At 44.6% G+C, this 27867-nt stretch overlaps 2 protein-coding genes across 3 annotated transcripts in view; one reads left to right on the forward strand and one right to left on the reverse strand.

Annotated features, from left to right (window-relative positions):
* RSPH3 (radial spoke head 3) overlaps positions 1 to 27478 on the forward strand; it is a 96341-nt gene extending 68863 nt beyond the window's left edge. Inside the window, exon 9 of one of the 2 annotated variants that reach the window (XR_003427810.1) lies at positions 26807 to 27478. The gene's annotated coding sequence lies outside the window, so the exon portion shown is untranslated. Of the gene's footprint in view, positions 1 to 90; positions 393 to 26806 lie in introns of those variants that run through there. The other variant, XR_003427808.1, reaches the window with a different exon arrangement.
* On the reverse strand, positions 8385 to 16404 carry LINC02901 (long intergenic non-protein coding RNA 2901). Its single transcript, XM_027080395.1, is given in 4 exon segments — positions 8385 to 10085; positions 11672 to 11795; positions 16116 to 16150; positions 16152 to 16404. Coding segments are annotated over 4 exon segments (387 nt in total). The 5' UTR covers positions 16248 to 16404; the 3' UTR covers positions 8385 to 9953.
* Positions 27479 to 27867: the final 389 nt, after the last annotated feature.

Consider the following 27867-nt stretch of genomic DNA (forward strand, 5'->3'; position numbering starts at 1 on the left):
TCTGTTAAATGAGTCAGTCAAGATCTAGGATGTGGGATGGGAGACGAGCCAGTACTTAGGGCTGATGTCAAGTGTGGCATAGTCCTACAGACTCTCCACTTCAACAAGAACGGGACCAAGCAGCCTGGAGGTTCCTGCGTGAAGAACGTTCTCTGGGAAGAGATGAGCCATCTTTGTGTTTGTCACTGATCCCCAAGCTCAGCTGTGACATTCTCTGGTCCTCTGTGAAGCCAAGCTATTACTTCTTCTAAAACATCTTTATATCCTGAAGGGAAAAGAATGTGTGTGTGTGCATGTGTGTGTGTGTGTCACAAAAATGTGAGACTTGCTTAATGAGATTCATATCAAGAAATGGCTGGCAAAGTCCCCATGAAAATGCCCTTGCTCGACTCTGCACGACCCATCATGCAGTAACCACTGGGCCCTACATAATGAACCCAGGGTCAGTTCAGAATTCAAATGTGTAATTTGACCCAGCTGTTTAACGGTCTACCACAATAAAAGGGTAATCCTAACAGCTCTAAAGCTATTTCTAGCACAGATCCTTACCCCAGCATTCAAGTTACAGCCAACCATGCCCACATGTTTCCTAAGGGAAAAGCAAAATTAGAAAAGGGCAGTCTCTCCATTTGTTTTAACCTCTCTGATCTAAGATGAATCTACTTATCAGAAGTCTTGTGGGAAAGCCACAGAAGGTCTTCTTTCCCTGGGCAATAATACAGCTTCTAAGTAACGTGTGCACTCTCACAACCCCGACCTCCTGGCCGTGCTCCGCCCCGGGGGAGGGTGAGAGAGAGGAGGAGGGGCTTCTAATGCCCTTCAAGGCACACCAAATCATCTTCTGCCCGTTTCTTTCTTTGGACCAAGAATTTAATTGAAAAAGAACTTTAAGTTTAACTAAGTATATGTTTCAGAACTCCTACCATTTTACCTACATTAAAGTGACTGGGGATGGAGAAGAGTCAGTTAGAGATAACGGTACCACCCACCCATTCTAAAAGTCGACTTGGGCAACAACAACAACAGGCCCTCTGCCTGGGTATGTAGGTGTGTCTCTGAAACATCTAAGGAAAGGTTGTCAATCTGAGACCATCTTGCAAGTTTCCGTAAAACAACCAGGGATGAGCTTGATGACCTTGCAAATTCCCTTCCCGGTCTGACATTCTGCAATCTGATGGGAAGAGACTTGGAGAAGCAGAAATAATTCTGCAAGGACGTTCTTTTTAAAGGTGTTTCTCAACATTTGTTCCATTTCTGTCTTTAAGTCCACATGCAGAATATGTCATCACTCTTTCTTCGCTGCTCCAGTAACCTACCATGTTACCATCTGAAGGTCGTGCTGCCCACTCACTGAGGGCCACGGGCTGTCTTGTTCACCTGCGTGTGTGTCTCTAGAATCCAGTGCAGCGCCTGGCAGCAAGTAGGGACTCAGTAAACGTTACTGGGGAGCGACTGAAGAAATTCGATGGATGGATGGATGCCCAGTGTGTAGTGCTAGGATCACGGGGTGGAATAACTCAGGAAGACAGCTGTGGCCCTTTGGGAGGCAGGAGAAGAGGACGGCTCGAATCCAGTGAAAAATTAGAGAGAGTCTGGCAGAGACAGAAGTGCAACTTCTCCATCGCAATTACTCATGGACCGCCCTGGCTGGAGCCTCTCTATAGCTCTAGGTTTCTTATCCGATGGCCTAGTATCTGCTAGTCTGAGGGATTTCCTCTGTGCTTCCACCTTTCAGATAAATTACCCTCCAGCACCTAAGCTCCCTGAGCAGGAATCTTTGTCATTTTGAGTAGCTTCTATGTATGTCCATATATTTATTATGAACACAATGTATTTCAAGTGTCTAGAACAGTGCCTGGCGCTTGATAGATACCCAGTGTATATTTATTGAATGAGTGGATACATTCAGAATGAGAAAGTTCACTCTGAGTCTGAAGCGAGAGCCATTATTTTCTGACCAAGCCGATATTTTTTGTGGTGCAGAGTGGTTGCAGACTTTGAAAACACAAGGCTTAGGTGAACAAATGACGGCAAACAGGCTCTACAGAGCAAAGCAGTGGGGCGGATGGGCCAGCTGCCTGGCTGCAAGGCCCAGCTTTGCCCCTTAGGGGCCACGCGCTTAGGAGCCTCCAGGTGCCTCTGTCCCCCGCAGCCGCGTGGGCTTAACGACAGCACCTTCCTCTCAGGGTTTTTAGGAGGATTAAGTAAATCAGTAGGCAAAACGCATGCAGAAAAGAGCCTGGTGCATCCTGCTAAGTACTATATATGCCGCGTTTATTAGGGTTTTTCTGGATCCCTTGAATTTGCTGAAATTGTGTGCAATCATTAGCTGAGAGAAGAGTGTTGAATTCTCTTAGCAGTGTGGACCAGGCAGTCCTACGTGATCATCCAAATGGCTTTACTCCTCCATAGTCCCAAAGGGTCAGCAGGATAGCAGCTCTAATAACTTGAAAACAACGTTTGCAGTTACTACCCTTTCTGCAGAAGCCCAGCGCTGTTGAGATGAATCGAATGCATACATCAAGTTATAATCCAGGAACGGTCTTTATTAAAGCTAAAATACAGCCAAGAATCCCAGCCCGTCACCCTACCCCCGCCCACCCCCCCACCCCCCGCCGGAAAAAACATGTCCCCACTGAAAAGGTAAACTGGACCAACTGCTTAGTCTCCACAAGGAAAGGTTTCCCGGCCGTCACTGCACTAGGCTGCAGCTCCTATAGGTTCAGGGATTCAGTCCCGGTTGCAGGAACCAAAGTTCCGGGCGTTTTGCTAAATTCCATTTTTGTTCTATAGCCACTTCTCAGATTATGACGCCATGGAGGCAGGGACTGTGTCCTCCGGAGCCCATCTGTCCTCCACTTGGCCCTGCACGATCACTACACAGGGGCCCCGCACCGCACCCGACATTCTCACACAGGAAACTGCTTAAAATCCGGGCTGCCTTAGAAGGAAACAGAGGGGCAGAGCACGGAAGCACGAGAGGCCTCCCAGCCAGCGAGCACTGGGAAGGCAGGCAGGCACTAATCCCACGAGGGGAAGGGGTGGCTTGGTCTGGTTTCAGCCCCAGTGGCCGTTACCAGACCTTGGAGTACAGGGTTTGGTGTTCTGCCTCGCCAAGAATCCTCGGCGCATTCTGAAAGAAAGAAGTAAGGCGACAGAAAAGAGATTCATAGACCTAAACTCTGTATAGCTTATATAAGGCTATATAAAAAGATGCTCACTGAGGCAGAAAGCTGTGAGCTCTCTAGACAATGTCTTTATTTACATACATTTTGACAGGCATATATAATGATGATATAGATGATATTTATTGAAAAGGAGAAGTGTTCACTGCATGATCAGTTTTTTTAAAGTGATGAAAACGTGTATTGTGCAATATCACTTTTTAAAAAATGAAATAAAACTCTCCCTATATAGCTTTTTTACCTCAAGTATAAGTAGTAACCATATGTATGTAGTACTTTATTCATTATTTTAGTGGTTTAAATTTAAAAAATTAATAGGGCTTCCCTGGTGGCGCAGTGGTTGAGAGTCCGCCTGCCGATGCAGGGGACACGGGTTCGTGCCCCGGTCCGGGAAGATCCCACATGCCGCGGAGCGGCTGGGCCCGTGAGCCATGGCCGCTGAGCCTGCGCGTCCGGAGCCTGTGCTCCGCGGCGGGAGAGGCCACAGCCATGAGAGGGCCGCGTACCGCAAAAAATAAATAAATAATAATAATTAATAATAGAATACGTAGCACTTAATGAATTGTTAATGAATACGTATCACTTTTGAAGAAAGAAACAAACTTTTTTTAAACTCACAAAACTGCCAAAGAGAGGAAGCGAAGCCAAAGGAATCCGTTTCTGATGAGGGATTTCAAAACCGAAGGCCTTTCTTTGGGGAGGGGCTGTCTGCCCTAACTCCCTATGTCATGTCACACCTCCGTCCTGTTCCCCACTCACACGGTCAGAGCCCCAGGTGGCATCTTGTTGAGGCATGTGGCTGCCACGTCCCTGCCTAGAGTCCTAGGGTCACCCCTGTGGTCCGTACAAGGGACTTGGTACATGAGTCCATCACCTCTGCATTCAACAGCCAGCCCCATGCTTGGACTGCTAAGAGGTAACACCCTATAAAAAAGAAACATGAAGGAGAAAGAAGCGATTCACTGGGACGACACCCAATACTGACTTTGAGAAAGAGGCCAGTTTCTTCCCAAAGGTAAGTGAGCATGCCTGGAGAAGCGGCCTCTGCTGGGTAGGTATGCGATGCCAACCTTGATCTGTCACAAGCATTACTGAAGAAAGCGCTCTGAGGGCACGTGCCAGCTTTAATTAATAGCTAACCACCCCATATTGGAGATGGTTTTTCCTGCTGGAGTGGAATTTTCCATGAGACTTACTGACAATATTTTATGTCAAATAAGTTAAAAATCGAGCTGAAAGGTCCAGGCTGGAATGGGGTGATCAAGAAAGGAAGGCCGAACAGAAGTGCCGAGGGCACAGTTTAATGTACTGTTACATCCCTGGCGCAGTCAGTTACTCACATGCGTTAGCAAACATAAGGACTTGAAGGTAACCTCTGAAACACAGAATTCAAGAAAAGTAGGGCATTCTTGGCCCTCGTTTAATTGCTACCTCTGAGGAGAGCAAACCCAACCGCTAAGAGGCAACGCCTGCAAATTCCCTTCCAGTGAAACTTTCCAGGGCCCTAAATTCAAACAGCTGGAATTATCATTCAAGCACCATCCACTTAGCCTTTGAAAATGAGGGATCTGTCTCCTGATGGGAAATGTGCATTTCGTTTCACCAGCGGGACACAGTGTTCTGGGCCTCGTTTATTCTCCACATAAACAGCCTTTGTGGAGAATCGTGTGTTTGGCATTTACTACTTAACACAGGTTACAGCAAACTCATTTCTGTCATGAAAAGTTCCAAGTGTACAGAGGAAGTGAAGAAGAATAAAAACCTTATAACAAAACAACCTCTGCTTCCCAAGTTTTCAATTGCAAACAACAAAAAAGGTGGCTTGAAAACATCACTAAATTCCGTTTTAAACATCCGAAATTCATAAGGGGACACCCGGTCATGGGAAGAGGAAGTAATAAAATAAATAACCGAGCAATGAAAATTTGGTGGCCCAGATGGTGGAGGACGAGTAAGTCAGCATCGTGTCCGGACAGGGAAGTCAAGCGCCCGCGCCGTGTCCTCAATCCTGCCTCGAGTGGGGAAAGTGATATGCGGCTCAAATCCCTAGAACTTATAACTACAGGTACTTTAAGAGGAGGAGAAATCCTTTGCATAGTAAAGCCCAGACTCTTGGGCTTCCAAACTGGGTCCCAAACAAGAGATATCAATGCACTCATACTGGCGTGTAAAACTACCCGGCATGCAGCAACCTGGATGGACCAAGAGATGATCATGCTAAGTGAAGTAAGCCAGACAGAGAAGGACAAATACCATACGACATCCCTTATATGTGGAGTCTAGAAAAGTGATACAATTGAACTTATTTACAAAACAGAAGTAGAGACATAGAAAACAAACTTATGGTTACCAGAGGAAAGGGGTGGATGGATAAATCGGGAATTTGGGGTTAACAGATACACACCACTATGTATACAATAGATAAGCAGCAACAAGGACTTACTGCAGAACACAGGGAACTACATTCAATATCTTGTAATAACATATAATGGAAAAGCATCTGAAAAAGGACATGTATATGTATATACACATCTAGATATAGATCTGAATCACTTTGCTCTATACCTGAAACATCGAAAATCAACCACACTTCAATTTTTAAAAAAGGAAGCCCCCCCAAAAAATCCACAAAACAAACAAACAAAAAGATACCCAGCATGTATTTGTATCTCTGTTTTCTAAATCAATTAAATATGTCTTGGCCCTGAGGCACCAACCTGGCAGAAAATCCAGCCTGATGGGGCTTTGCGAATTCCCCGTTCTACGTGGCCCTGGGCTCAAGCAGGAGCAGGGGACTGAGGAAGGGCCTGCGGACCAGGGGCTCCCGCCCGTGTCCACGTGGCCCTCATGTCGGTAGGTTGTCCCCTTCTTCCTGGCTGAGCGTCAGCGTGAAGACCCAAGCCAAGGCTTCCAGGTCGGGCTGGCTACTCCCGGAGGGCACACGGCTCAGGTGACCCATCCAAAACATTGTGGGAACACAAGGCACAGTTCTGCCCCCAGGGGGGAACCCCACAGGCCCAAACTCAAGCCGTCCACCCTCCCTCCAGGGTGTCACACTCCTCTCTTCCTGTCCACGCAGCAGCCTCCTTCCCCTTCACTGGTGGTAGAGAAGGTGTAGGACGATTTCAGCCTCATAACTGCCTTCCCCCAACCAAAGGGGTAATCGGACTCTAGCCCAGATATTACAAACCAGACGCCTGAAGGCAAAATTCTGAGTTGTTTTGCCCCACACTCTGTTTGCTTTTGTTACTTGCCAACACACACCCACACAAATCTAGAATTTGCACATAAAAACCCAGCTTCCTATTGTTTATTGAAAACTCAAGTGCTCTGGAAATATCAGGCCTACGTGCCCACGTGCCGTTAACTGATTGGAGCTAATGGCTTTTCATGGGACTGTGTTCTCTGCTTTGCCACAGTCTCCACTATGCCCTATTGTTGCCATAAGGCCACTTCACAAACTTACATTACCTACTTGTGAGAATCAGGTTTGGCAATACTTGATCTAGGCCTTAGGACACAGATATGTGGCTGCATTTCTAGGGATAGGAAAAGGAATTCTTTCAGATTTCCCAAAGAACAAGACAAAACATAATGTTTCAATAGCTTATCCTGTTATATACGTACAAATATGATTCCTTTGATGGCAAAGCACAGGAGGAGCTAACCACCAGCAACTTCCCAGTCGCACTTGGCACGCAGCCACCAATTCATCCACGTGTTAGAGAAAGAAACCCTTCCGATACTTGTTAAAATGGTGAGGCAGACTTAGGACTGTTGTGATCTGTACAGGGCCCACTGCAAAGGGGTTTTGTAGCAGGGGAGAGACTGGGCTCAACTCCGGATACAAAGAAAAGTGGTCATTTAGAGTCAAAGGGCAGGATGAGGGCAAATAGATGGAAAATTACTAAGAGGAATCATCAAGGGTGACAGGGGATTTCTGGCTAAAACAAGCTACCAGGACTCCTGCTGAAGGCGGGCCAGGCTGATCGGATATCCATCACCTGGGGTCGAGGGATGAGGAACTTGGTCAGACTTCAGGGGTGGTCAGATATTGAGGGTGGGGTTCTGGTGGGGCTGATGTAAGGCTCCCCAGAGCCCGGGCCTCCTTGAAAAGGCGCTCAGAGGAGCCTGACTAGAGTGCGGCCCGGGAGAGCCCTTGTCCTGCCTCCTCTCCTCGGAGACAGCCCCCGCCCTCCCAAAGCCCAGAAGGCCTGTCACCGGCTGGCAGTGTCTGTAAAATGCCAGCCTTTCCTCCCGCAGTTCAAGGAGCTGTGACTAAAATTTCCTTGGGGCAAATCCCCAAAACAGCAGGGATTGCGGCTGGTGAAAGGCGGCACTAAGTGACCGGTGGCGTTAACCGTGTATCCCAACAGCGGAAACAAGAGAGCTGACCTGGAAGTGATAGCGGCCAGGAGCTCAGCCCCACCACTGTCCACTGAGGGCACACACCCCTCCCAGGTGCTGTGTCACCACACAACAATTGAAGGTAGGAGGCTGTATCACACGTCACAGAAAAATACTAGAATGCATATACAAGTAGACTTCTTGTTGGGCAACCTCCCAACATCCATCTCACTCCCTGAATCAGAACGACACAGTTCTAGAGTGAGATTTCTAATGTATCTGAGTCTCAAGGATGACTTAAGATAGGAGCAGACCCTCTTTCCTGGGCCCCAGGCCACCAGATGTACACCCAGAAAGGGAGCTCATCCCACTGCCTTGGCACATTCAACCGCAGGAATCAGCGCTCCATATTGCTTCTAAGACTCCCATCTGTCCAGTGAAGACACTCAGCACACCATGTAAGCAGTGCATTTTTACCTTTGAAACGTCTCTCATATTTCCAAGTCCAGTCTCCAAGCCGCTTGACCTGAAGTGTGTTTGTCTTTAGAAAGCAGCCATTCTTGACAAAATGCACACACAGAGGACTTCCCTGGTGCTCAGTGGTTAAGAATCTGCCTGCCAATGCAGGGGACACGGGTTCGAGCCCTGGTCCGGGAAGATCCCATGTGCCGCGGAGCAACTAAGCCCGTGCGCCACAACTACTGAGCCTGTGCTCTAGAGCCCGCGAGCCACAACTACTGAGCCTGTGTGCCACAACTACTGAAGCCTGCACGCCTAGAGTCCATGCTCCGCAACAAGAGAAACCACCGCAATGAGAAGCTCACGCACCACAACGAAGAGTAGCCCCCACTCGCCACAACTAGAGAAAGCCCGCGCAACAACAAAGACCCAACACAGCCAAAAATTAAAAAAAAAAAAAAATGCACACAGAGAGACAGCTATCTACCTGCTAGAGCCTCCAAGAGAGACGCGCCCCTCCCTCTCCAACGCCTCCACTTCTAAATTGCAAGCTACAATTTTTGGCATGCGCATTAGAAACCATGATACATAAGAAGGTTAGGGAAAGGAGAAACATGATTTACTCTTCTCCCTCCCACCGGGTTACCTGAATTTCTAAAGGTAGCGGTACGCTCAGATTTTTCTTTAGGGTTGAGTACGCAAGAAACTCAATGATCAGAAATGAGGCTAATGATAAATGCCTTTCTTCAGTCCTCATAGCCCTCTTCTCAAAGAGGTCCACAGAGCGGGAAAGATATAGGAGACAAAAGAGATAAAGAAAAATCTAGGGCAAACCAAAAAAGTAGAAAACCTCACAGCAGTGTTCTTGAAATCTAAACTGAATCCTGATTCATCAAATATTTTGAGTTTGAATCCTAAGATCAATCTCTTCTTTTCCATTAAAAAGAAAATATCTACCTACTAACATTGTATAGAACAAGTAAGAAACAGAATCGAAAATATAAATTGAAGAATATTTTACACCTAACTGAAACCATGAAAAATTTAGAGAAGTGAAAGTAGCTAAAATAAGCCCTCATTCTTTTGTTAAACCTTTGCTGATGCCTGCTTAGAGCAGAGCCAGAGAAAGGCTTAAACACAAAGGAGAGGGAGGGTTGCCCTCTGATCAGCAGTCGTGAGAACATGGGGGAAGGCAGGGGACTGGCAGGGGGAGGGAGTCGGGAGTTAGGGGCTCAGGCCAGGGGTCCTACTGCCCCCTGCCTGGGTGCTTCCACCTCCCAGCAGCTGCCCTTTTTCCACCTGCAAAGCCCCTTCCCAAGTCCAACTGCTCTTAGGAAGGTCTGTTATGGTGTGTTTGGTTAGAAGCCCCCAGCCTTCCTGGGCTCAATTGCTGCTGAGTCTTTTTAGATGTTAATTTGATGATTCACTCAAAGGCTTTCAAAAGAGGCTTTTAAGTAATGAAAGACGCAAAGGGGTTTTAAAGCCCTGGCAAGCGATTCTGGAAAGGTACAAAAGCATGCTGCAGAACTGGTTTGGCTTGGAACTGAAACCACACAGAGGAGAAAATGTTTGCAGTATAGGGAGGCGTCACTTCCAGAAGGGAACTTAGCAAGGGGCCCATTTCCCAGTGTGGTTTATTTATCTTAAGAGGTTTCTTCCCTGTCCACGTATCAGTATCACAGGAGACTGGAAACAATCACCAAGTGAAAACTCCTACATTTAAATATTTAAGATTCATATCCAAGCAATAAGTTTCCTATGATTAAATTTAATATATTAAGTTTCATTATAGAACTATTTGTTCACCAGTCTTGTCCAAGATGCAGGATTCTGGATGACTTTTACACTTAACTTTACTGTGGAATTTCCTTTCCATTTGCAAGATTTAAGTGTTTAACAAGTATTTGCTGGTGAAGGGATTAGCAAAAGCACTGGTGAGTCACACAAGAATCTGTTTATACACTAAACCGCTAAGACAGAGGGAAAGTGCAGAGGAGGGGGGTCTTCTCAGGGGAAAAGGTAGAGACTAGGATGCACGACCCCTCCAAGAGTGTGGCTGCCACCACTGAAGTCCACCCACACACCCGCCAGCCCCTACCAGAGCAGGGAGGGGCTCAAGTGACTTCTTTTCTTTTCTTTCTTTCTTCCTTTTTTTTTTTAATGAAATATTTCAAACATATGGAAAGATGTAAAAAGGCATACAATCAATACCTTTTACTCCCCACCACCAACTTTTAAGAAATAAAACATTTCAAATAGTTCCCAGTGTAACCCTAATTCTCCTCTCTCCCTTCAAGAAGCAATTCCTGTATTGAATTGAGCGTCCTCATTTCCATGTTCTTTTACTAAGCGTGTATATAATACTAAACACTAGTTAGGTATTATTTTGTACATTTTAAAGCCCCATCTGAATGCGTTACTGCAGGGCTGCCCCAAGATGTGCAGGGTCCTGGGCAAATATTTTTTGCAGGGTCCTTGAGTTGCCCAAAACTGTGTGTCAGCACCCTGCTGGCAGCCCAGTCTTGCTCTATGAAGTTCAGCCAGCAGGGGCCATCTGCCCTCAGTCCCAAGGAGGCACAGTCCAGAGCACCTCCGGGCTTCTGGTCAACCTTACATGCTGTGCAGCAGGTTGTGGGAGAGGGCAAGTCCATGGTCTCTGCCTCAGCTCAGAACGCCCTGCCCAGAGATCTGGGCCCAGGCACCGGAGAGGCGGGGTGGAGGAGTCCCTCCAAAGTGCAGGGACACCTAGACAGGAGGACCCGGGACAGGGACCCAACTTGCCCCAGTCTAAGACTGGCACTGGTTTACTGTATGTCCACTTCCGCAACTCACGTTTGCCACTCAATACTGTGAGATCTCTCCACGTCGACCACCATAGCACTAGCTCATTCATTTTCATTGCTATTTAATGAATAGATAATTTCTTTATCCATTCTCCCGATGATGACATTTCCTTTGTTTCCAGTTTTCCACTATAAAAAACTCAGTGTTGATTCAAACCTCAAACTCCAAACCCAGACAAGTGGAGATGTGTGGTTACAAGGTCTTGGAAGCTATTTTTTCCCCCCACTCAGAGCAACAGCAAAGACAAATTTCCTTATTATTTCTCTTTGCTAAAAGTCAGATTTTTTTTTTCTTCTATTCAGCCCTTTCCCAGAGGACGTAGCCCTTTGAGGGTCTTGGAACTATGTGGAGTTCTCTTTTTTGTCTCCCTACTTGCATGGGCCCCCAAGACATTGTTTACCAAGCTCACGGGGCCAATCCAAGCATCTAGGTTACCAGATTGGCAAATACTCGCCCCATGGCAGTAGCTTCAGCATTTGCTTACAACTCCCATTTCCAGCTCCCTTTCCATTTGTGACCCCTGGAAATTTCCTTGATCTTTTTCTGACCTCAGATAGGTTTTGAAAAGGATATTTGTTACATTTAACCTAACATTTCTAGGTATTTTGTATTTAGGTTGTTTTCACTTGGTTGTGGTTTGTCTGTTTGTTCTGGTGGTAGAATTAGCAGAGGTTCCAGTTTAGTTCATAGCGTTGTGTGTCTTGGGAGCAGGGCACAGGGCATTAGTTTTTGCTGGTAAAGTTCTAGCAGACCAAGCAGGGCTCAGGTTCAACCACTGTGGCAGCAGCTGCCCCACATCTAGAGTGAAGCTGACTGGGGCAAAAGCAGCAGCTCACCAGAGGCGCCGCTTCCGGGGCGCTGTTCTCAGAGCCATTCTTGGAAGCCCCACGAGGGTCCTGCCCCTTCAGCTCTTCCAGCGACCCTGGCAGAAGCGGATTCCCTTTGTCAAAGCTCTTCCTCCTTAAAACAGGAAGAGTGCTATTTGTTATCTCCAGCTGAACCCGGCCTGACACAAACACCAGAAGCCTAAAGATAGAAGTGATTAAATATATAAAAAAGGAATCAGCCATATTTGTAATTGAAGAAATGCAAATTAAAGCAAGATACATTTTTTAAAATTTTCCTATTATTTTCTAAAGAGACATTTCACCTATCACATTGGCAAATATTCAAATTATAATGCCCAGTCATGGTAGAGACTTGAGGAAGCAGAGATATCATACCATCATTCACTGCTGCTGCTAATATAGAATTAGTACAATCTTTCTGGACGAGAAAGTTTTAAAAATGTGTATGACCTCGGACCTAGTGATTCTACTTCTGAGAGTTCATCCTAAAGGAATAATTAGGATGTGCACAAAGATTTAATTGCAAGAATGTTCAATGAATTGTAGTCTAACTTATTTAAGAGGAAATTATGTCATGTTGAACAATTGAGGGCTGGTCAAATAAATTATGGCATGTACGTAATATAGAACACTATCCAGATTTAAAAAATCGATAGTAGAAGAATGCTAATAACGGGAAACTCTTGCCAATATATTAAATGAAAATAGCCGTTGTAAACAATGGGCACAAGAGGGTTCCATTTTTGGTAAAATAAGAAGTTGATAAAATAATGTTTTCAAAATATTAACTAATAATATGGATGAATCTCACAGACATCATTTTTTTTTAACACATTTTAAATATTTATTTATGTTTGGCTGTGTTGGGTCTTCGTTGCTGTGCACGGGCTTTCTCTAGTTGCGGCGAGCGGGGGCTGTTCTTCGTGCCGGTGCACGGGCTTCTCATTGCGGTGGCTTCTCTTGTTGGGGAGCACGGGCTCTAAGTGCGCAGGCTTCAGTAGTTGTGGCACACGGGCTCAGTAGTTGTGGCTCACGGGCTCTAGAGCGCAGGCTCAGTAGTTGTGATGCACCGGCTTAGTGGCTCCGTGACATGTGGGATCTTCCTGTACCAGGGCTCGAACCCGTGTCCCCTGCATTGGCAGGCAGATTCTTAACCACTGCGCCATCAGGGAAGTCCCTCCCAGACATCATTTTGAACAAAAGGAGCCAGATATAAAAAGTGCACATTAAAAGAAATCAAAATGGTGTTTACCTTCATGTGTGGGAGGCAGGGGTGCAGGGAGAATGGATATTGACTGGGAAGGAACATAAGGGAAACTTCCAGGGTGCTGGAAATATTTTCTGTCTTGAGCTGGGATGTCAGCATGTAGGTGTCCACAAAAGTAAAACTTGTTTGAGTTGTGCACTTAAGATGAGTGTCTTCAGGCACTTTATTGTTTGTATGATAAACCTCAATTTAAGAAAAGTAAAAATCTTTCTGCTGATTGTCCCATGCCCTGCCCCTAAACACCGCTACCATCATATTAGAGCATCCAGTATGGTCGGTCACCTGTTCAACGTCTGGAGAGAGGTGTGAGGGAGCGGTAGTCCGAGCAGCAGCAGAGTTAACACCCAGGGGCGTTAGCCTCACACCGAGGCTCGGTTTAGTCTCTGATCCTACCCATGAGGACAACCCCATCTTAAACTGTCCTAGGGTATGAAAAGATGAGAGGAGAATATGCCCCAGGAGAGGAGGGGGATGAAGGTGAGCGGTGGGGAGCACAGACACTGAAAATATCTAGTTCATGAAATTCCTAAGCAGAGAAAGTGGTTAAATGCCTCCCATTGCAAAGGTATAAAGGAAGGAGGGAAAGAGAGAGGGAGGAAGGAAGGAAGGAACGAAGGAAGGAAGGAAGGAAGGAAGGAAGGAAGGAAAGAAGGAAGGGAGGAAGGAAAGGAGGGAGGGAGGAAGGGAGGAAAGCAGAGAGGGAAGGAAGGAGCAAAAAAGACTTAAAAGATGTAGCTAAAATATAATAGAATTATGGATGATTTTTAAAATTTTCGCTTGTCTGTATTTTCTCAATTTTTGTTTTTTACAATTGTGTATTATTTTTGCAATAAGAAAAGGAAGCTGTTTGTTCCTGCTTCATGATACTTACACTGCATGCCGTGGTGGGAAGTCAACAGTTCGCAACAGGTCCTGTTCAATTTTGACCTTAGGTCAATCCACCCTGGTTTTACGTGACCTCAGGTGGACCCACCCTTGTCTATGAGCATCTTGGGTAATTTATCACCTTTAGGATTGTGCAAGCAACATGACTTTGTTGGGAGTCTTTTTTCTTGATAACAAATTACTAAAGACATAACCCAGAAAGAAAGTGTGCCCAGGAGCACGTATGCGCAGAGCAGGCTGGTTTCTCTCCAGCGCTACACACAGGTGGGCCCTAGGCACAGAGCCGCAAAGGAGGGGGTGGGTTACCTTAGGCCACCAGGGCCTCGGCTTTCCATGCTCCTCCCCGCTTTCAACACTTGTTCCCAGGAAACGTTCTGTAGTCTCTTTCATACTGAATTTAAAAGCACTTAGAGAGAGATCAGAGCTCTCAAGGGGCTCAGAATCTAAGATCAGAATCTAAGCAGAGACGCTCTAGTTGCAGATTTCTGCAAAAACAATCAACCGCTGCACAGGTGTTTTAATGATAGAATAGGAAGCCTGCGTCAGCCCTTGAATAAAAGCTTTCACCAAGTCTGCCACTCTAAGGCCCTGACCCCACCCCAGCTCCCACCCCAGGCACTGCTCCACGTTCCCTGTTCCTGCCTGGGATGGTCCGTGGTTGTTGGCACGTTGTAAAGCCATGTCAACATTGACTGGACCCCATTCTACACTCAGTTTGGTGACCAGACGCCACTGAACAGAAAGTTTGAGGCAGGCTGTATTGCCCCAAGAGGCTTCTCTGGGGGAGGTGGGCTCATCAAGTACCAGAAAGATGCAAGTACAGACGGTCCCCAACTTACAGTGGTTTGACTTACAATTTTTCCACTTTATGATGTTGCAAAAGTGAAACACATTCAGCACTCGCTGTCACTGCCCAGCATCACGAGAGACGATGGTCCCGCATTTCCCTGGTCCAGGAAAAGATCCAAATTCCAAATCTGAAGTACGATTTCTACTGAGTGTGTGACAACAGTCAACAAACCAATACCTTATAACCACTCTGTACCCAGACAGGCATTGTGTTCACTTTCAGTACAGTATTCAATAAATCACGTGAGATATTTCAACACTTTATATAAGATAAGCTTTGTGTTAGATGATTTTGCCCAACTGTGGGCTAATGTAAGTGTTCAGAGCATGTTTAAGGTGGGTGAGGCTAAGCTATGGTGTTTACTAGGTCGGCTATATTAAATGCATTTTTGACTTAACGATATTTTCCATTTACAATGGGTTTCTCAGAGTGTAACCCCATTGTAAGTCAAGGAAGATCTATAGTTGGGACCAGTAGGGATAGTTTGCGTAAATGATTGAAGGCAGGACAATGATGAAATTCATGTGGCTGGAGCAGAGACTTCTAGATGGAGCTCCTTCTCCCCAAAGGCTGGAGCAGAAACTGAAACACACTTATTGATGGACAGATGGATGGTAGGATATCAAAGAGTGAGCTGATTAATTTGTATTTTATCTTAAAAGTGATAGTGAGTCAAACAAATGATTCTGAGCAGCCCAGTGAAAAGTTGAAATTGTACTTTAGAAAGATGTATCTGCAGGATGGATAAGGAAGGGAGAACTGGTGATAAGGAAGCTAGGCTGTAGCCTACTCCCCAGGAGAGAAAGCACTTAGGGAGCCAGCCACAAAAACAGACATTGTGAATTAAGAAGCATTGGACTTTAGTGCCTCATTGGGTGTGAAGGGTTCAAATGAGGAAAGAATCGAAGGCAGTGCTGACATATAAACCTGGAGAAATCTGATACATCCCCTAGCTCTTCCCATTCGTTCATTCACTGAACACCAGTTGAGCACTTACCACGTACAAAGAGCTAGAGGTTTTTAAAAGATGGGTAAGAGAGACAGCATGTACTCTTGAGAGGCTCATAGCCTAGTGCGAGAGAAGATAGAATCCACAAAATGATGTGAAGATGCAGGACTTGCACTTGGTCGGGGTGCTGCAAAGCATGGAGAAGGGTCTTTAATTCTCATGACAGGCACTGTCATCGACATGAACCCTGCTCCCCCATGCTGGCTCATTCTGTCATGGCTTTAAATAGAGGCAAAGGCTGGAAAATTCCTAAGGGGCTGGGTCGGGGGTGGATCTCTGGGACCAGTGAGAAGGAGAGCACTGCAGATGGGAAGGAGCCCCAAGAAGCATGTCTCCCTTTCCTGAGCACAAGGTGTGGTGGGTGGACCCCAACGGTACCAGGTCACCTCACATTTGGTTACATCCCTTCTTAGATTCTCACGTATTTTTCCTCTCACTATTCTGCAGATAGCGCTGAGAGTCCTTGATGCTGGAGCTGGAAAAGACAGTTTAGTATATACAACCTCATCTGTAGATGAAGAAAACTTCCCTTTCAGTGCTCCTTGTTCTTCATTCCTCTCCATTTGCTCTCACTAACAAGGCTTAACTATGCTGGGTCATTAGAAAGCTAAGTGGGGACTTCCCTGGTGGTGCAGTGGATAGGAATCTGCCTGCCAATGCAGGGGACACGGGTTTGATCCCTGGTCCGGGAAGACCCCACATGCCACAGAGCAACTAAGCCCGCGAGCCACAACTACTGAGCATGCGAGCCACAACTTCTGAGCCCACACGCTACAACTACTGAAGCCCGTGTGCCTAAAGCTCATGCTCTACAACAAGAGAAGCCACCACAAGGAGAAGCCCGCTCACTGCAACAAAACAGAGTAGCCCCCGCCCGCCACAACTGGAGAAAGCCCGTGTGCAGCAACAAAGACCCAGTGCAGCCAAAAATAAAATTAAATATTTTAAATAAAAAAAAAGCTAAGTACACAATAATTTTTTTTTTTTAATTTATGGCTGCATCGGGTCTTAGTCGTGGCATGCGGGACCTTTCGTTGTGGCACTCGGGCTTCTCTCTAGTTGTGGTGCTCGGCCTCAGTAATTGTGGCACGCGCGGGCTTAGTTGCCCTGTGGCATGCAGGATCTTAGTTCCCCGACCAGGGATCAAACCCATGCCCCTGAATTGGAAGGCAGATTGTTAACCACTGGACCACCAGGGAAGTCCCCATAATAATGTTTTAATGGAGTCACAGAATGGTGCTAATAGCTGGTAATGACTTAATGCGTTTTTCCTTCTAGGGTCATTTACATTTTATAATAGAAAGTTCTTAAACACCCTTAACAACAACAACAACAAACCCCAAACAAATATTAATAAAAGCCAACAAAACAAAATGAAAACAGATGAAGGTATGCATGCCCCCAGGTGGATTGTATCAGATTAGAGCAGAAGAGGGTAGACAGGCTTTCTGCAGAGGGGAGTAAGAGCTTCTCAAATTTCACCCTCCAAACCCAGGTTGCTGCCCCCTTGGCCTTCTGTGAACGCAGCTGACCCTGTACATACAAATTCTTCTCACACGGACTAAGATGATGGATGTATGACCTAACTGGGAGAAAGGGGCAGGTGGGAGATAACAGTATGAAGGCAAGAGGACACCAAAGAAAGACAAGACATGAGTGATGATAATCCCTCACTCCTCTTTCCTAATACTGGGATTTGAAATTATTTCACAAGCAATGTAAGGTATGTAATGTCACTTGCATGTCAGAGATACAGATCAGTGATTTGGGGTCAGAATCCCTGGGAATCATCAAAAGACAGGCCATCTATTTTCAGTGCTGCTGCTGATGAGCTGGGACCCACCTTCCCACAGGAGGTTGACTGTGTTCTCCAGTCTTCTGGCCTGACTTCCTCTCCAAACAATGTAGAAATGTGTGCACTGTACAGAGGCCCAGCCAAGGGGACAGAGAAGCTGAAATCCAGCTCATGCTCAGCTCACTAAGCCTTGAATCATGGGCAGGTCTGCACCGCACCAGAGAAAAGAGCACTTTTTTCTTTTCTTTTTTAGTGGTCTGACCAAAGAAGTGTCTGTACCTAATTGGAACACAGGAATATGTAGGTTAGGGACATCTATCTACTTCTTGTCTCCCTGGAACCTACACAAGACTAAATTGATGCCTTTGGAAATAAATAAGCTACTCTCGGTCTCTCCAACGGTCCATGTCAGACCATGCCAAACAAAACAGTGCTGAATTTAAAAGAACACTGTGAAGAGGAATCGCCCTTGTCTTTCCAAGTTCCTTGAATGAGTATCCACTATTACCCCATCTATTCAACATTGTGCTGGAGGTCCTAAACAGTGCAACAAGGCCAGAAAAAGAAATAAAAGGTTTAAAAACTGGACAGCAACAAGTAAAACTACATTTATTTGTAGATGACAGGATTATATAGAAGAAAATGAACAAATTATTAGAATTAAAAATAAACTTAGGGCTTCCCTGGTGGCTCAGTGGTTGAGAATCTGCCTGCCAATGCAGGGGACATAGGTTCAAGCCCTGGTCCGGGAAGATCCCACATGACGTGGAGCAACTAGGCCCACATGCCACAACTACTGAAGCCCACATGCCTAGAGCCCATGCTCCACAACAAGAGAAGCCACCACAATAAGAAGCCCACGCACCACAGTGAAGAGTAGCCCCCGCTCATTGCAACTAGAGAAAGCCCAGTGCAACAGAGACGAAGACCCAATGCAGCCAAAAATAAATAAATAAATAGATAGATAGATAAATAAATTCATCAAAGTCACTGGCTATAAGGTCAATATACAAAAATCAATCATATTTCTATATACAACAAAAAAATTGAAAATGAAAAATATTTAAACACTATTTATAATAGTATCGAAAATATAAATACCTAAGAATAATTCTAACAACAACAACAACAAAATGTGCCCAATCTCTATGCTGAAAACTGTAAAACATTTCTGGGAGAGAAATTAAAGAAGAACTAAATAAACAGATATTCCAACATAAATGAGGGAGAGTAATCTATATAGTAATAACATTTCTATATTCTACTTAAAGTGATAAAATATTAGTTCTAATTAGACTGTGAAATATTAAGTATGTACATTATAATCCCTAGAGCAATCACTAAAAACATATACAAAGAGATATAATTTTAAAACTCAATAGAAAATTAAAATGGAATACTAAAAAATATTCAAATAATCTAAAACAAGGCAGAAAGGGGAAATAAAGGAAAGAAAAACAGAGAGAACAAACAGAAAAGAAATAACAAAATGTTAAAACAACCTAAATCCAGACATATCAATAACTACACAATTAAATGCAAATGATCAAAACCACAGGTCAGCAAACTTTTTCTATCAAGTGCCAAATAGTAAATATTTAAGGACTTCTCAGCTATATAGTCTGTTATAACTACTCAGCTCTGCTTTTGTAGGGGAAAAGCAACCATAGAAAAGATTTAATCAAATGAACATGGCTGTGTCTCAATAAAACTTTATTTACAAAAACAGGCAACTGGCAAGATTTGACCCACAGGCATAGTTTGCTGGCCCCTGGTCTAAACACATCAATACAAAGATAAGAGATTTTCAAAGTGGATTAAAAACAAGACCAAACTATATGCTGTCTATAAAACAAAACAAAACAACACAGACACACACCCTGTCTTAAATAATAAAAGGATGAAAGGAAATGTACTGTTTAAATACTAACCAAGAGAAAGCTGGCGTGGCTAGGTTGATATCACAAAGTGGACTTCAGAGCAAGAAAAATTACCAGGGATAAAGAGGGACATTTTGTCGAAAGACAATTCTCCAAAGGCTCTAACATTGTCAACATCTTGTGAGCAGAGGCAATGACTGTCTTGGATCTGGAGTATCTTTTCAAGGATGTTGTACAGTCAGCAGCGCTGGAAATAGAAATGGCCCTTCCCTCCTTAGCAAGGGGCTGGTTTGTTTTCATTCTAGTAGAATAAGGATGATGTCTCCCTTTGGATCAAAGGTCAGGAAAGTCTGCTGCCCATTATGAGATTTGGGTGCTCTAATCTCAGGGATCCTCTGCTGTGATGCAACCCACTGCATGTACAGGTGCCATCTGGTCCCCTTTGCATCATCCAGTGGGAAATGGGGCTCAAGGCAGTAGTGCACATGCTGAAACTGTGGCTACTGCTTTAGTGGCCAATAAAGTCCTGTGACATTGACCTGGGAGCCTGTGTCTTCTGTCAGTACCCATAAAACTGTGGCAGGATAGCTTGTTAGTTTGCAAGGAGGGTAAAACCTCAGACCCTTCACTGTTCTTACAAATGATAAAAAGGGTCACCATGATAACACAGCCATTCTAAACGTGTATGCACCTAACAACAGAGCTTCAAGATGCCTGCAGCAAAAAGTGATAACACTGAAAGGAGAAACGGACAAATCCACAATTACAGAGAGTTCAACACTCCTCTCTCAGTAATCACTAGAACAAATAGAGAATTAGCAAGGATACAGAACTGAAAAACACCATTAACCAAATAACCTGATTGATATTTCTAGACTATTTCACCAGATACATTTTTCCAGAAGAACATTCATCAAAAGAGACCATATCCAGGTCATAAAACAAACTTTGATAAATTTAAAAGAAGTAAAATCATATAAAATATGTTCTATGACCATAATGGAATTCAGAAATCAATAAGAAAAAGATAACTGGAAAGGGCAGGGCAACTAAGCCCACAGCCTGCAAGTAGAGAGAAGCCGGCACGTCACAACGAAGACCCAGCGCAGCCATAAATAAATAAATAAATAACCCAACAACCCTCTCGCATGTATTTAATCTAGAAAAATGAAAACGTATCTTTACATAAGAACCTGTACACAAATGTTTACAGCAGCACTAATTATAATTGTTAAAAAGTGGAAAGAACCCAAATTTTCTTCAACCAGTGAAAAAACAGTGGTACCTGCAGCAACACAGATGAATCTCCCAGGCGTGACACTGAGTGAAAGAAGCCAGACCCAAAAGGCTACCCATTATATGATTCTATTTATATAACATTCTGGAAAAGGCAGAACTATAGCCACAAAGAATAGATGAGTGGTTCCCAGAGGTTACAAGCAGGGCAAGGATATGACTACAAAAGGGCAGCACAGGGAGTTCTGGTGTGATGCAACTGTTCCCAATCCAGATTATGGTGGTTACACCCTACATGTGTCAAGTCCCGTAGCACTGTAATTTTTTTTTTAATTTAAAAAACTCAATGTTATTGTATGTTCACTTTAAAAACAAAATAAAATAAAGACACCATAAGAAACTTAACAGGCAAGACACAGACTGGTAGACTATATTCATGATACATGTGCCTAATAAAAGACTTATATCCAGAAAATATAAAACATTCCCAGAAATTGTAGGGAAAAGACAGACGAACCCATTAAAAAATAGAAGATCTGAACAATCATTTCACAAAAATAAGTAACCTAAAAGGTCAATAAGTTAGTAAAGGGGCTCAACATCATTATCCATTAGAGAAAACCAAATGAAAGCCACAAGGAGATCTTAGTACATACCAAGAAATTGTTTTAAAAACTGTTGATGCCGGGGCTTCCCTGGTGGCGCAGTGGTTGAGAGTCCGCCTGCCGATGCAGGGGACGCGGGTTCGTGCCCCGGTCCGGGAAGATCCCACATGCCGCGGAGCGGCTGGGCCCGTGAGCCATGGCCGCTGAGCCTGCGCGTCCGGAGCCTGTGCTCCGCAACGGGAGAGGCCGCAACAGTGAGGGGCCCACGTACCGCAAAAACAAAAACAAAAACAAAAAACTGTTAATGCCAACGGTTGGCAATGATGTGAAGTAACTAACTTTCATATATCAATTCAACTTTGGGGGGGGGAACTGCTAAGCAGTGTCTATTAAAACTAAACATATACTTATCCTATGACATAAAATGTCCACTCATCTGTATAAACCCAAGATTGTGTGCAGGTACTCACCAAAAGACCATATGAATGCTCACAGCACCTTCATTCCTAATAACTGAAAACTGAAAACCAAAATGCCTGTCAATGGTGGAACGGATAAATTAATTGTTGTATATTTCATACAATAGGATACTACCCAGTAGTAAACAAACTACTGATGTACGCATATACCATGGATGAATCTTACAGATATTACGTTGGGTGAAAGAAACCAGATGGGAGAAGGCACACTATTTGGCTGCAATTATATGAAGTTTAAGAACAGGCAAAATTAATACACAGTAATAGAAGCCAGAATACTGGTTACCTCTGGGGTGATAAGTATTAACTGGGAAGGAGCAGGTGGACACCTGGGGTGATGAGGTATATTTTCAATATCCTATATCTTGATCTGGGAGCTGATTACATGTGTAAAAGTTCACCCAGCTGTTCTCTTAGGATCTGTGCAGCGTATTATGTGAAAGTTATACCTCAATTTAAAAAAAGGGAAGAAAGATGAGGAATGAAGGAGGAAAGAAAGAAAATGAAGGAGAGAATGAAAGGAAGGAAGGGAGAGAGGGAGGGAAGAAAACGAGACAGAGATGAATATGATCTCCAGGGGAGCTCCTCAAAAATACGTTATTGGGTAGGTACTGTTGTCTGCATCTTAAAGACGCGACCACGCCGAGGTTTGTTGATGTGTTCAGTGTCACAGAGCGGGTGTGTGACGCGAGCAGAGGCTGGAACCCCGTGTGCACGACGCCAAAGCCTTTGTTTTTCCACCTACTATCTCAAGTCACCTCCTCCTAGAAAGGTGACCCCAAGAAATGCCTCCCTGAATTGATCATTTCTTGGTGGGAAGGATGTCTATCTTACATCCTTTTCAAATAGGAAAGCAGTTAGAGGAGTGTAGCGCTGAGTTCTGTTGAAGTGGAGCCCGACAGCGCCGCGTCACTCACACAGAAACGCAGATTCCGCGGCTGATGACGAGCCGCAGCGGACCACCCTCCCCGCCTACGACAGGCGGAAGCAGGCGCGCGAGGGCCCGGCTCTCGCCGCCCCTCCCCGCAGGTGGTCGGGCCTGGCAGCTCACCTGCGAGCGCGCGGCTGTGAGCTGGCGGCTCAGGCCCGCACGCATTTATAAGGCGCTATTTTGGTCGCGCGTCCTGATTGGCCGGCCGCGGCTGAGGACACGCTCGCGCGCGCCGCGGGGCGAGGCGGAGCCGAAACCCGGGGGAGGAGCGCTTCCGGCGGCCTAGAGGTCTGACGAGTCCGGGGGCTGCGGCGTGCGGGGCTGCCGAGCTTCCCCGAGGGCGATCTGGGGCCGCCGTGGCCACTCAGCAGTCTGTCGGTTGGGTGACATTTTAACGAAAGAGCCTGTGTCACCGAAAAGGGGCTGCTAAGAATCAACTGATTCACGCTTTTGGAGGGAGTTGCCAGAAGCCCTGACACTCACGAGCCACATGGCGGGAACTGCGAGAACCATAGCAGACGCGAGCTCGAAGCCGCTCGAGTGTCAGTTCCTGTGTGTACAAGCGCTTGCCAGCTCCCTCTACAGACCTGTCTTTCTGTCATTCTTACCTCGCCCTTTGCTAAACCAGCCCTCTGCGGCCGCCAGCCCTCTGAGGCCGTCATCCGACTGTGGCCGGGCCTCCATTCCTCTCTTACCTCGGTGCTGTCATTTACCCTTTTATGAAGCAAGAGGAACAAAACACTCCCTGGACGTCTCAGGAGGATCTCATTTCCACCACATTCCCCTATCGTGGTCAGAGCCACGTCTGGCCTTCCCTGCTTTCTGGCTGTCCATCAATCAGGTGGTATTACTTCTCTGAGTTTCAAGGTTTTTTTCTTTTGGTGACAGAGGCTGGTTTGAGCTTCTTTGGTGAAAGTTACTAAATAACTACAGAGTGTGATTCACGGAAAATCCTATCGTGCTTAAAAAGATAAGCAAAAAGGACCATCTGAAGGCACCACTAGCTATTGGATGGGAACTTAGCTTGAAAAGGATTCTGTTTAGGAGTTCTGTTACCTCATTAGAATCACAAATATTACCTCTGGTTGCAAAACCCTTAAAGGCCTTTGAGATTTCCTGAGCTCACAGCCTTGAAAATCATTTGCATTTAGATATGTAGAAAGAATATAACTTAGTAACTATTGAACACATCAATAAAAATTATCATTCATTATCTTTTTTTAATTGGGGTTTCTCTAGTTGTGGCGGGCGAGCGGGGCTACTCACCATTGCGGTGCGCAGGCTTCTCATGGCGGTGGCTTCTCTTGTTGCCGAGCACAGACTCTAGGAACGCGAGCCCAGTAGTTGTGGCTCGCGGGCTCTAGAGCACAGGCTCAGTAGTTGTGGCTCATGGGCTCTAGAGCACAGGCTCAGTAGTTGTGGCACACGGGCTTAGTTGCTCCATGGCATGTGGGATCTTCCGGGACCAGGGCTCAAACCCATGTCCCCTGCATTGACAGGCAGATTCTTAACCACTGCACCACCAGGGAAGTCCCTCATTAAGTATTTTCAATAAGCCAGGCATTGTAAATGCTTAACAGGCATTTCTCTTAATGCTTACAAAATCCCCATGACTTAGATACCATTATTCCTCCCATTTTACAGAAAGGAAAAGTAAGGCCAGAGGGATTGAATAATTTGACTGAAGCCACATATTAATCTGGCGTCAGTGCTGGGATTTATACCCACGGTGGTCTGATTCCAATGTTTGTTACCTTAAGTACTAAGCTCTGTAGTTTCTTTTTTCCTTGTCTTATCTGATTAGGAATTCAGTCTTGTCTGGCACAAAAGGAGTTGAGGTCAGTCAGTAAGTGCTGTAACTTCTCAGGAAGATGTTTGTCCTGCTGCTGGCTTAAGAAAAGGATTGCTAGGAAGGGAAAATAATGGTGCCAGGGGTCTTAACATTCTCTGCTTCCCCTGAACAACAGACCGTATTCAACCTGGAGTACAAAGTTTTGGAAAAGATTTTGAATTCTGTTGTGCCCCTTGATACGCAGACTGGACTGTTTACAAAGTGGCCTCACTTAGATCCACTTGGTTGGTTAGGAGCCGAGAAGCAAACTGGTCTTAACAGTGACTTTCAAACATTTTTCTACACATTCCCCCACAGAGCTACCAGAACCACCTGATGGAAGTTAAAAATGCAAGACACGCAGTGGCTCCAAGGCTCCAAATCCCCAGCCCGCCACCCTCCTTCTCTGTCTGATGTTGTGTGCGTTTCCAAGCTTCTCTGAAACTCATTTTTCTTATCTGCTGCAAGGATTAACTGAGATCTGTGAAGTTCCTGGGTTAGTGTGTGGTGTATATAGATACTAGATGTTTGTTCTCTTTCTTGCCCTTTTCCTTGACTGTTTAAGAAGGAAAGGACCTAGTTGTGATGATTAGCCCTTTATTTCTTTTACAGAGCTACACTGACGGTACTAAATTTCATAGTCAAGTAATAATTTACATTAAGGCCATTTATTATCATCTATAACTTTAAAAATTCTTATTGAAATTTCAGCAACATCATTTCCACATAGCAGCTTCAGCTTTCTTTGTGTCTGTCATTCATTGAACAGATAGTTACTAAAAATCTGTTAGGTATAAGACATGGTTATTCTTTAATAGAGCTTTCTGAAAACATTTCAACAAAATAGCCTGTTCACAAGTAGGCATTAGGGAAATAGACTGTATTTTATGGTAATAATAGCTTGTTCTTTCTTGCTGGGCCTAAGCTTCAACTCTGAACTTAACTCTTCTCGAAAATTATTTGGTCTGACAAGACAAAAAAGAAAAACAAACATAAAAAACTAAGAACAGGAACAACTAGGCATTAACAAAAATTAAAGGCATGTTTAAAAAATATATAATGCAGAGGATGTTTCCCCTTAAAAGCCAATTCATTTTTGTTGACTGATCTTGCATAATCAATTAACAGATCGTTTTCATCACTGCTAATCAGGCAAAGAGACGCTTTTAAGTCTTCTTTTCAAATATAAAGTTATAAATATGCTGTGTTCGTGCGTGTGTTGCACGGCGAGGTGGCAGTGGATATTACTACAAAAATGCAAACTTCACGAACCATTACACATCCAAATAAGTTTTAAGTAAACTGAGCCTCCAGAAACTTGCAAGGCATTACGTTTAACTACATGGTTTGAATTTAAGTGGAGCTGCTTTTTCCTAATTCAAAAGTGTGTGTATTAGGCAATGGGCAACACGTACTTGATACAGAAATACCTGTTTGGATTATTTGATTCAGTCAAATGAGCAGCCAATTCAGTTGGAAAGAAATGAGACAAATCCACTTTTTTCGGCCACTTTAACCTATACTTTTAGACTTAGAAGTCTTTCATAGAATTTGTGTCTTAGGGGTGAGAAATTAACATACAATTATATATGATACGAGAAATTAATATATACCATAATATACAAGATCAGCTATTGAAAGTAACTGAGTTATTAACTACAAAAATGTAGTAATATGAACTGAGCATGTAGTGTAATAGACACCGAATGCCAATATTGCTCAGTATAATGGTTTTGATTCATCCTTTTAACTCCTTTCATTGCCAGCAAGAGTAATTTAGGGTGTGATTGGCTCAGATTACTTTTTTGCTCCAATAAAGGGCTCCTTTTGAAAACCTGCCTGTCACTCTTTACTGTTGCCCCAATACAACATCTTCTGTTGACAAAACTGAGAAACCAAACAGTAGCAGGTAATGGAAGTGCCCTCTACTCTTGCAAAGCAAGTGAACACAGCCTCCGCCCTGGAGTCTCACCCAACGAGGATCTACATGTTAAATGGCCCTTCTGAAGCATGCATGCATGCATGCATGCATGCATTCATTCATTCATTCAACAAATAATTCTGGGTCTCTTCTTACGTCCCAAGCATACAAATAAATATGAAAGTCATGGTAACTGCTATAACTGGCTTGCAGTCTAGAGGAGGTGAGAGATGAACAAGCACATAACGCAGCTGAGAACTCATTTCTACCACAGAAGAATTTAAATATGTGTGCAAGGGCGTAGAATTGGAGAAAGCTACAGAGACTGTAGGCAACACCAAGCTCAAGGGCTCAGGCTGTGGGAGTCTTAGGAGATGAAGACAGAACACAACAGCCTGAGATCCACACTAAAGCATTTGATCACCAAACTGCAGGTTGTGTGGAGTCCAGAGGCATTAAGAGGGTGTCAGAAAAGCTGCTTCCTGAAGTCTGCAGACTGGCTGTCCGTGCTCTACCAAGGGAAGAAAAATGGAAGACTTGGATCTGGTCTACGGTTCTCCTGAGTGGTGGTATTGCCCAAGCACATGCCATGGTAAGGTATTTTACTAGCTCTGCTTTACCCAGGATTAGAACTTCAGCTGCACTTGTGGGTTTTTAGGGAAATTATCTTGCCAGACATCAGTCCTTGTTCTCTGACAGTAAACAAATGGTTCCAGCAGCCTGGGGGATAATTGTCACACTTATTATTATTACACAGTATTATAATATGTTTAGACTTGGACTTTTGTCTAAAAACTGCAAGTTTAAGGCTTTTTACTGACATTGCTCACTTTACTGTGAAACACACGATAAGCCTCTTTGCTTTACTTGGGAGTTTATAGTAATGGCTCGTTCAAGGTCCTAGCCAGTTTGCATTACAGAACGCCACAGTCACTAAAGGGACACATTTGAACACAAGCACAATCGATAAGATGAAGGCTGAGTGTTCCTGCCGAAGGAATCAGTAGAGCACAAGAAGTGCACACGGTGGCATGAACACCTGAAGATCGGTTCAGAGGTACATCTGAGCTAGGAAAGGTGCTGGATACTGACTCTGTAATGGCTGTGTTTAAAGACTGCGTAACTCAAATTTCGTTACGCAGTCTTTATGAATGAAATACAGAAATGAAATACAGAAATATGAAAGTCGTGGTAACTTTGAAATACAGAAATGTTCCTCGCCATTCACTGTGTCTTACACTGGGCAATCTTGATTATTCCCTTGACAGTAAAACTAGGGAATTATACCAGGTGGATCTGGGCAGGATGGTTCATGATGGTAGCATTTTACAGCAGGAATCCTAAAAATGCCTGGAATGCAAGATAAACCCTTCTCTGGCTAACATCAGCAATCATCAGATACCTTCCCATGGTCCTTGGTCACAAGCCCCTTCTTCAAAGCTCACTTCAGATGACAGAGATCACTGGCTGAAACGTTGTGGTGATTGCTGTGGGA

This window comes from Aethalodelphis obliquidens, unplaced genomic scaffold (assembly GCF_003676395.1).
Source record: "Aethalodelphis obliquidens isolate GAN/ISIS:26980383/991018 unplaced genomic scaffold, ASM367639v1 scaffold3, whole genome shotgun sequence".
NCBI classification, from domain to species: domain Eukaryota; kingdom Metazoa; phylum Chordata; class Mammalia; order Artiodactyla; family Delphinidae; genus Aethalodelphis; species Aethalodelphis obliquidens.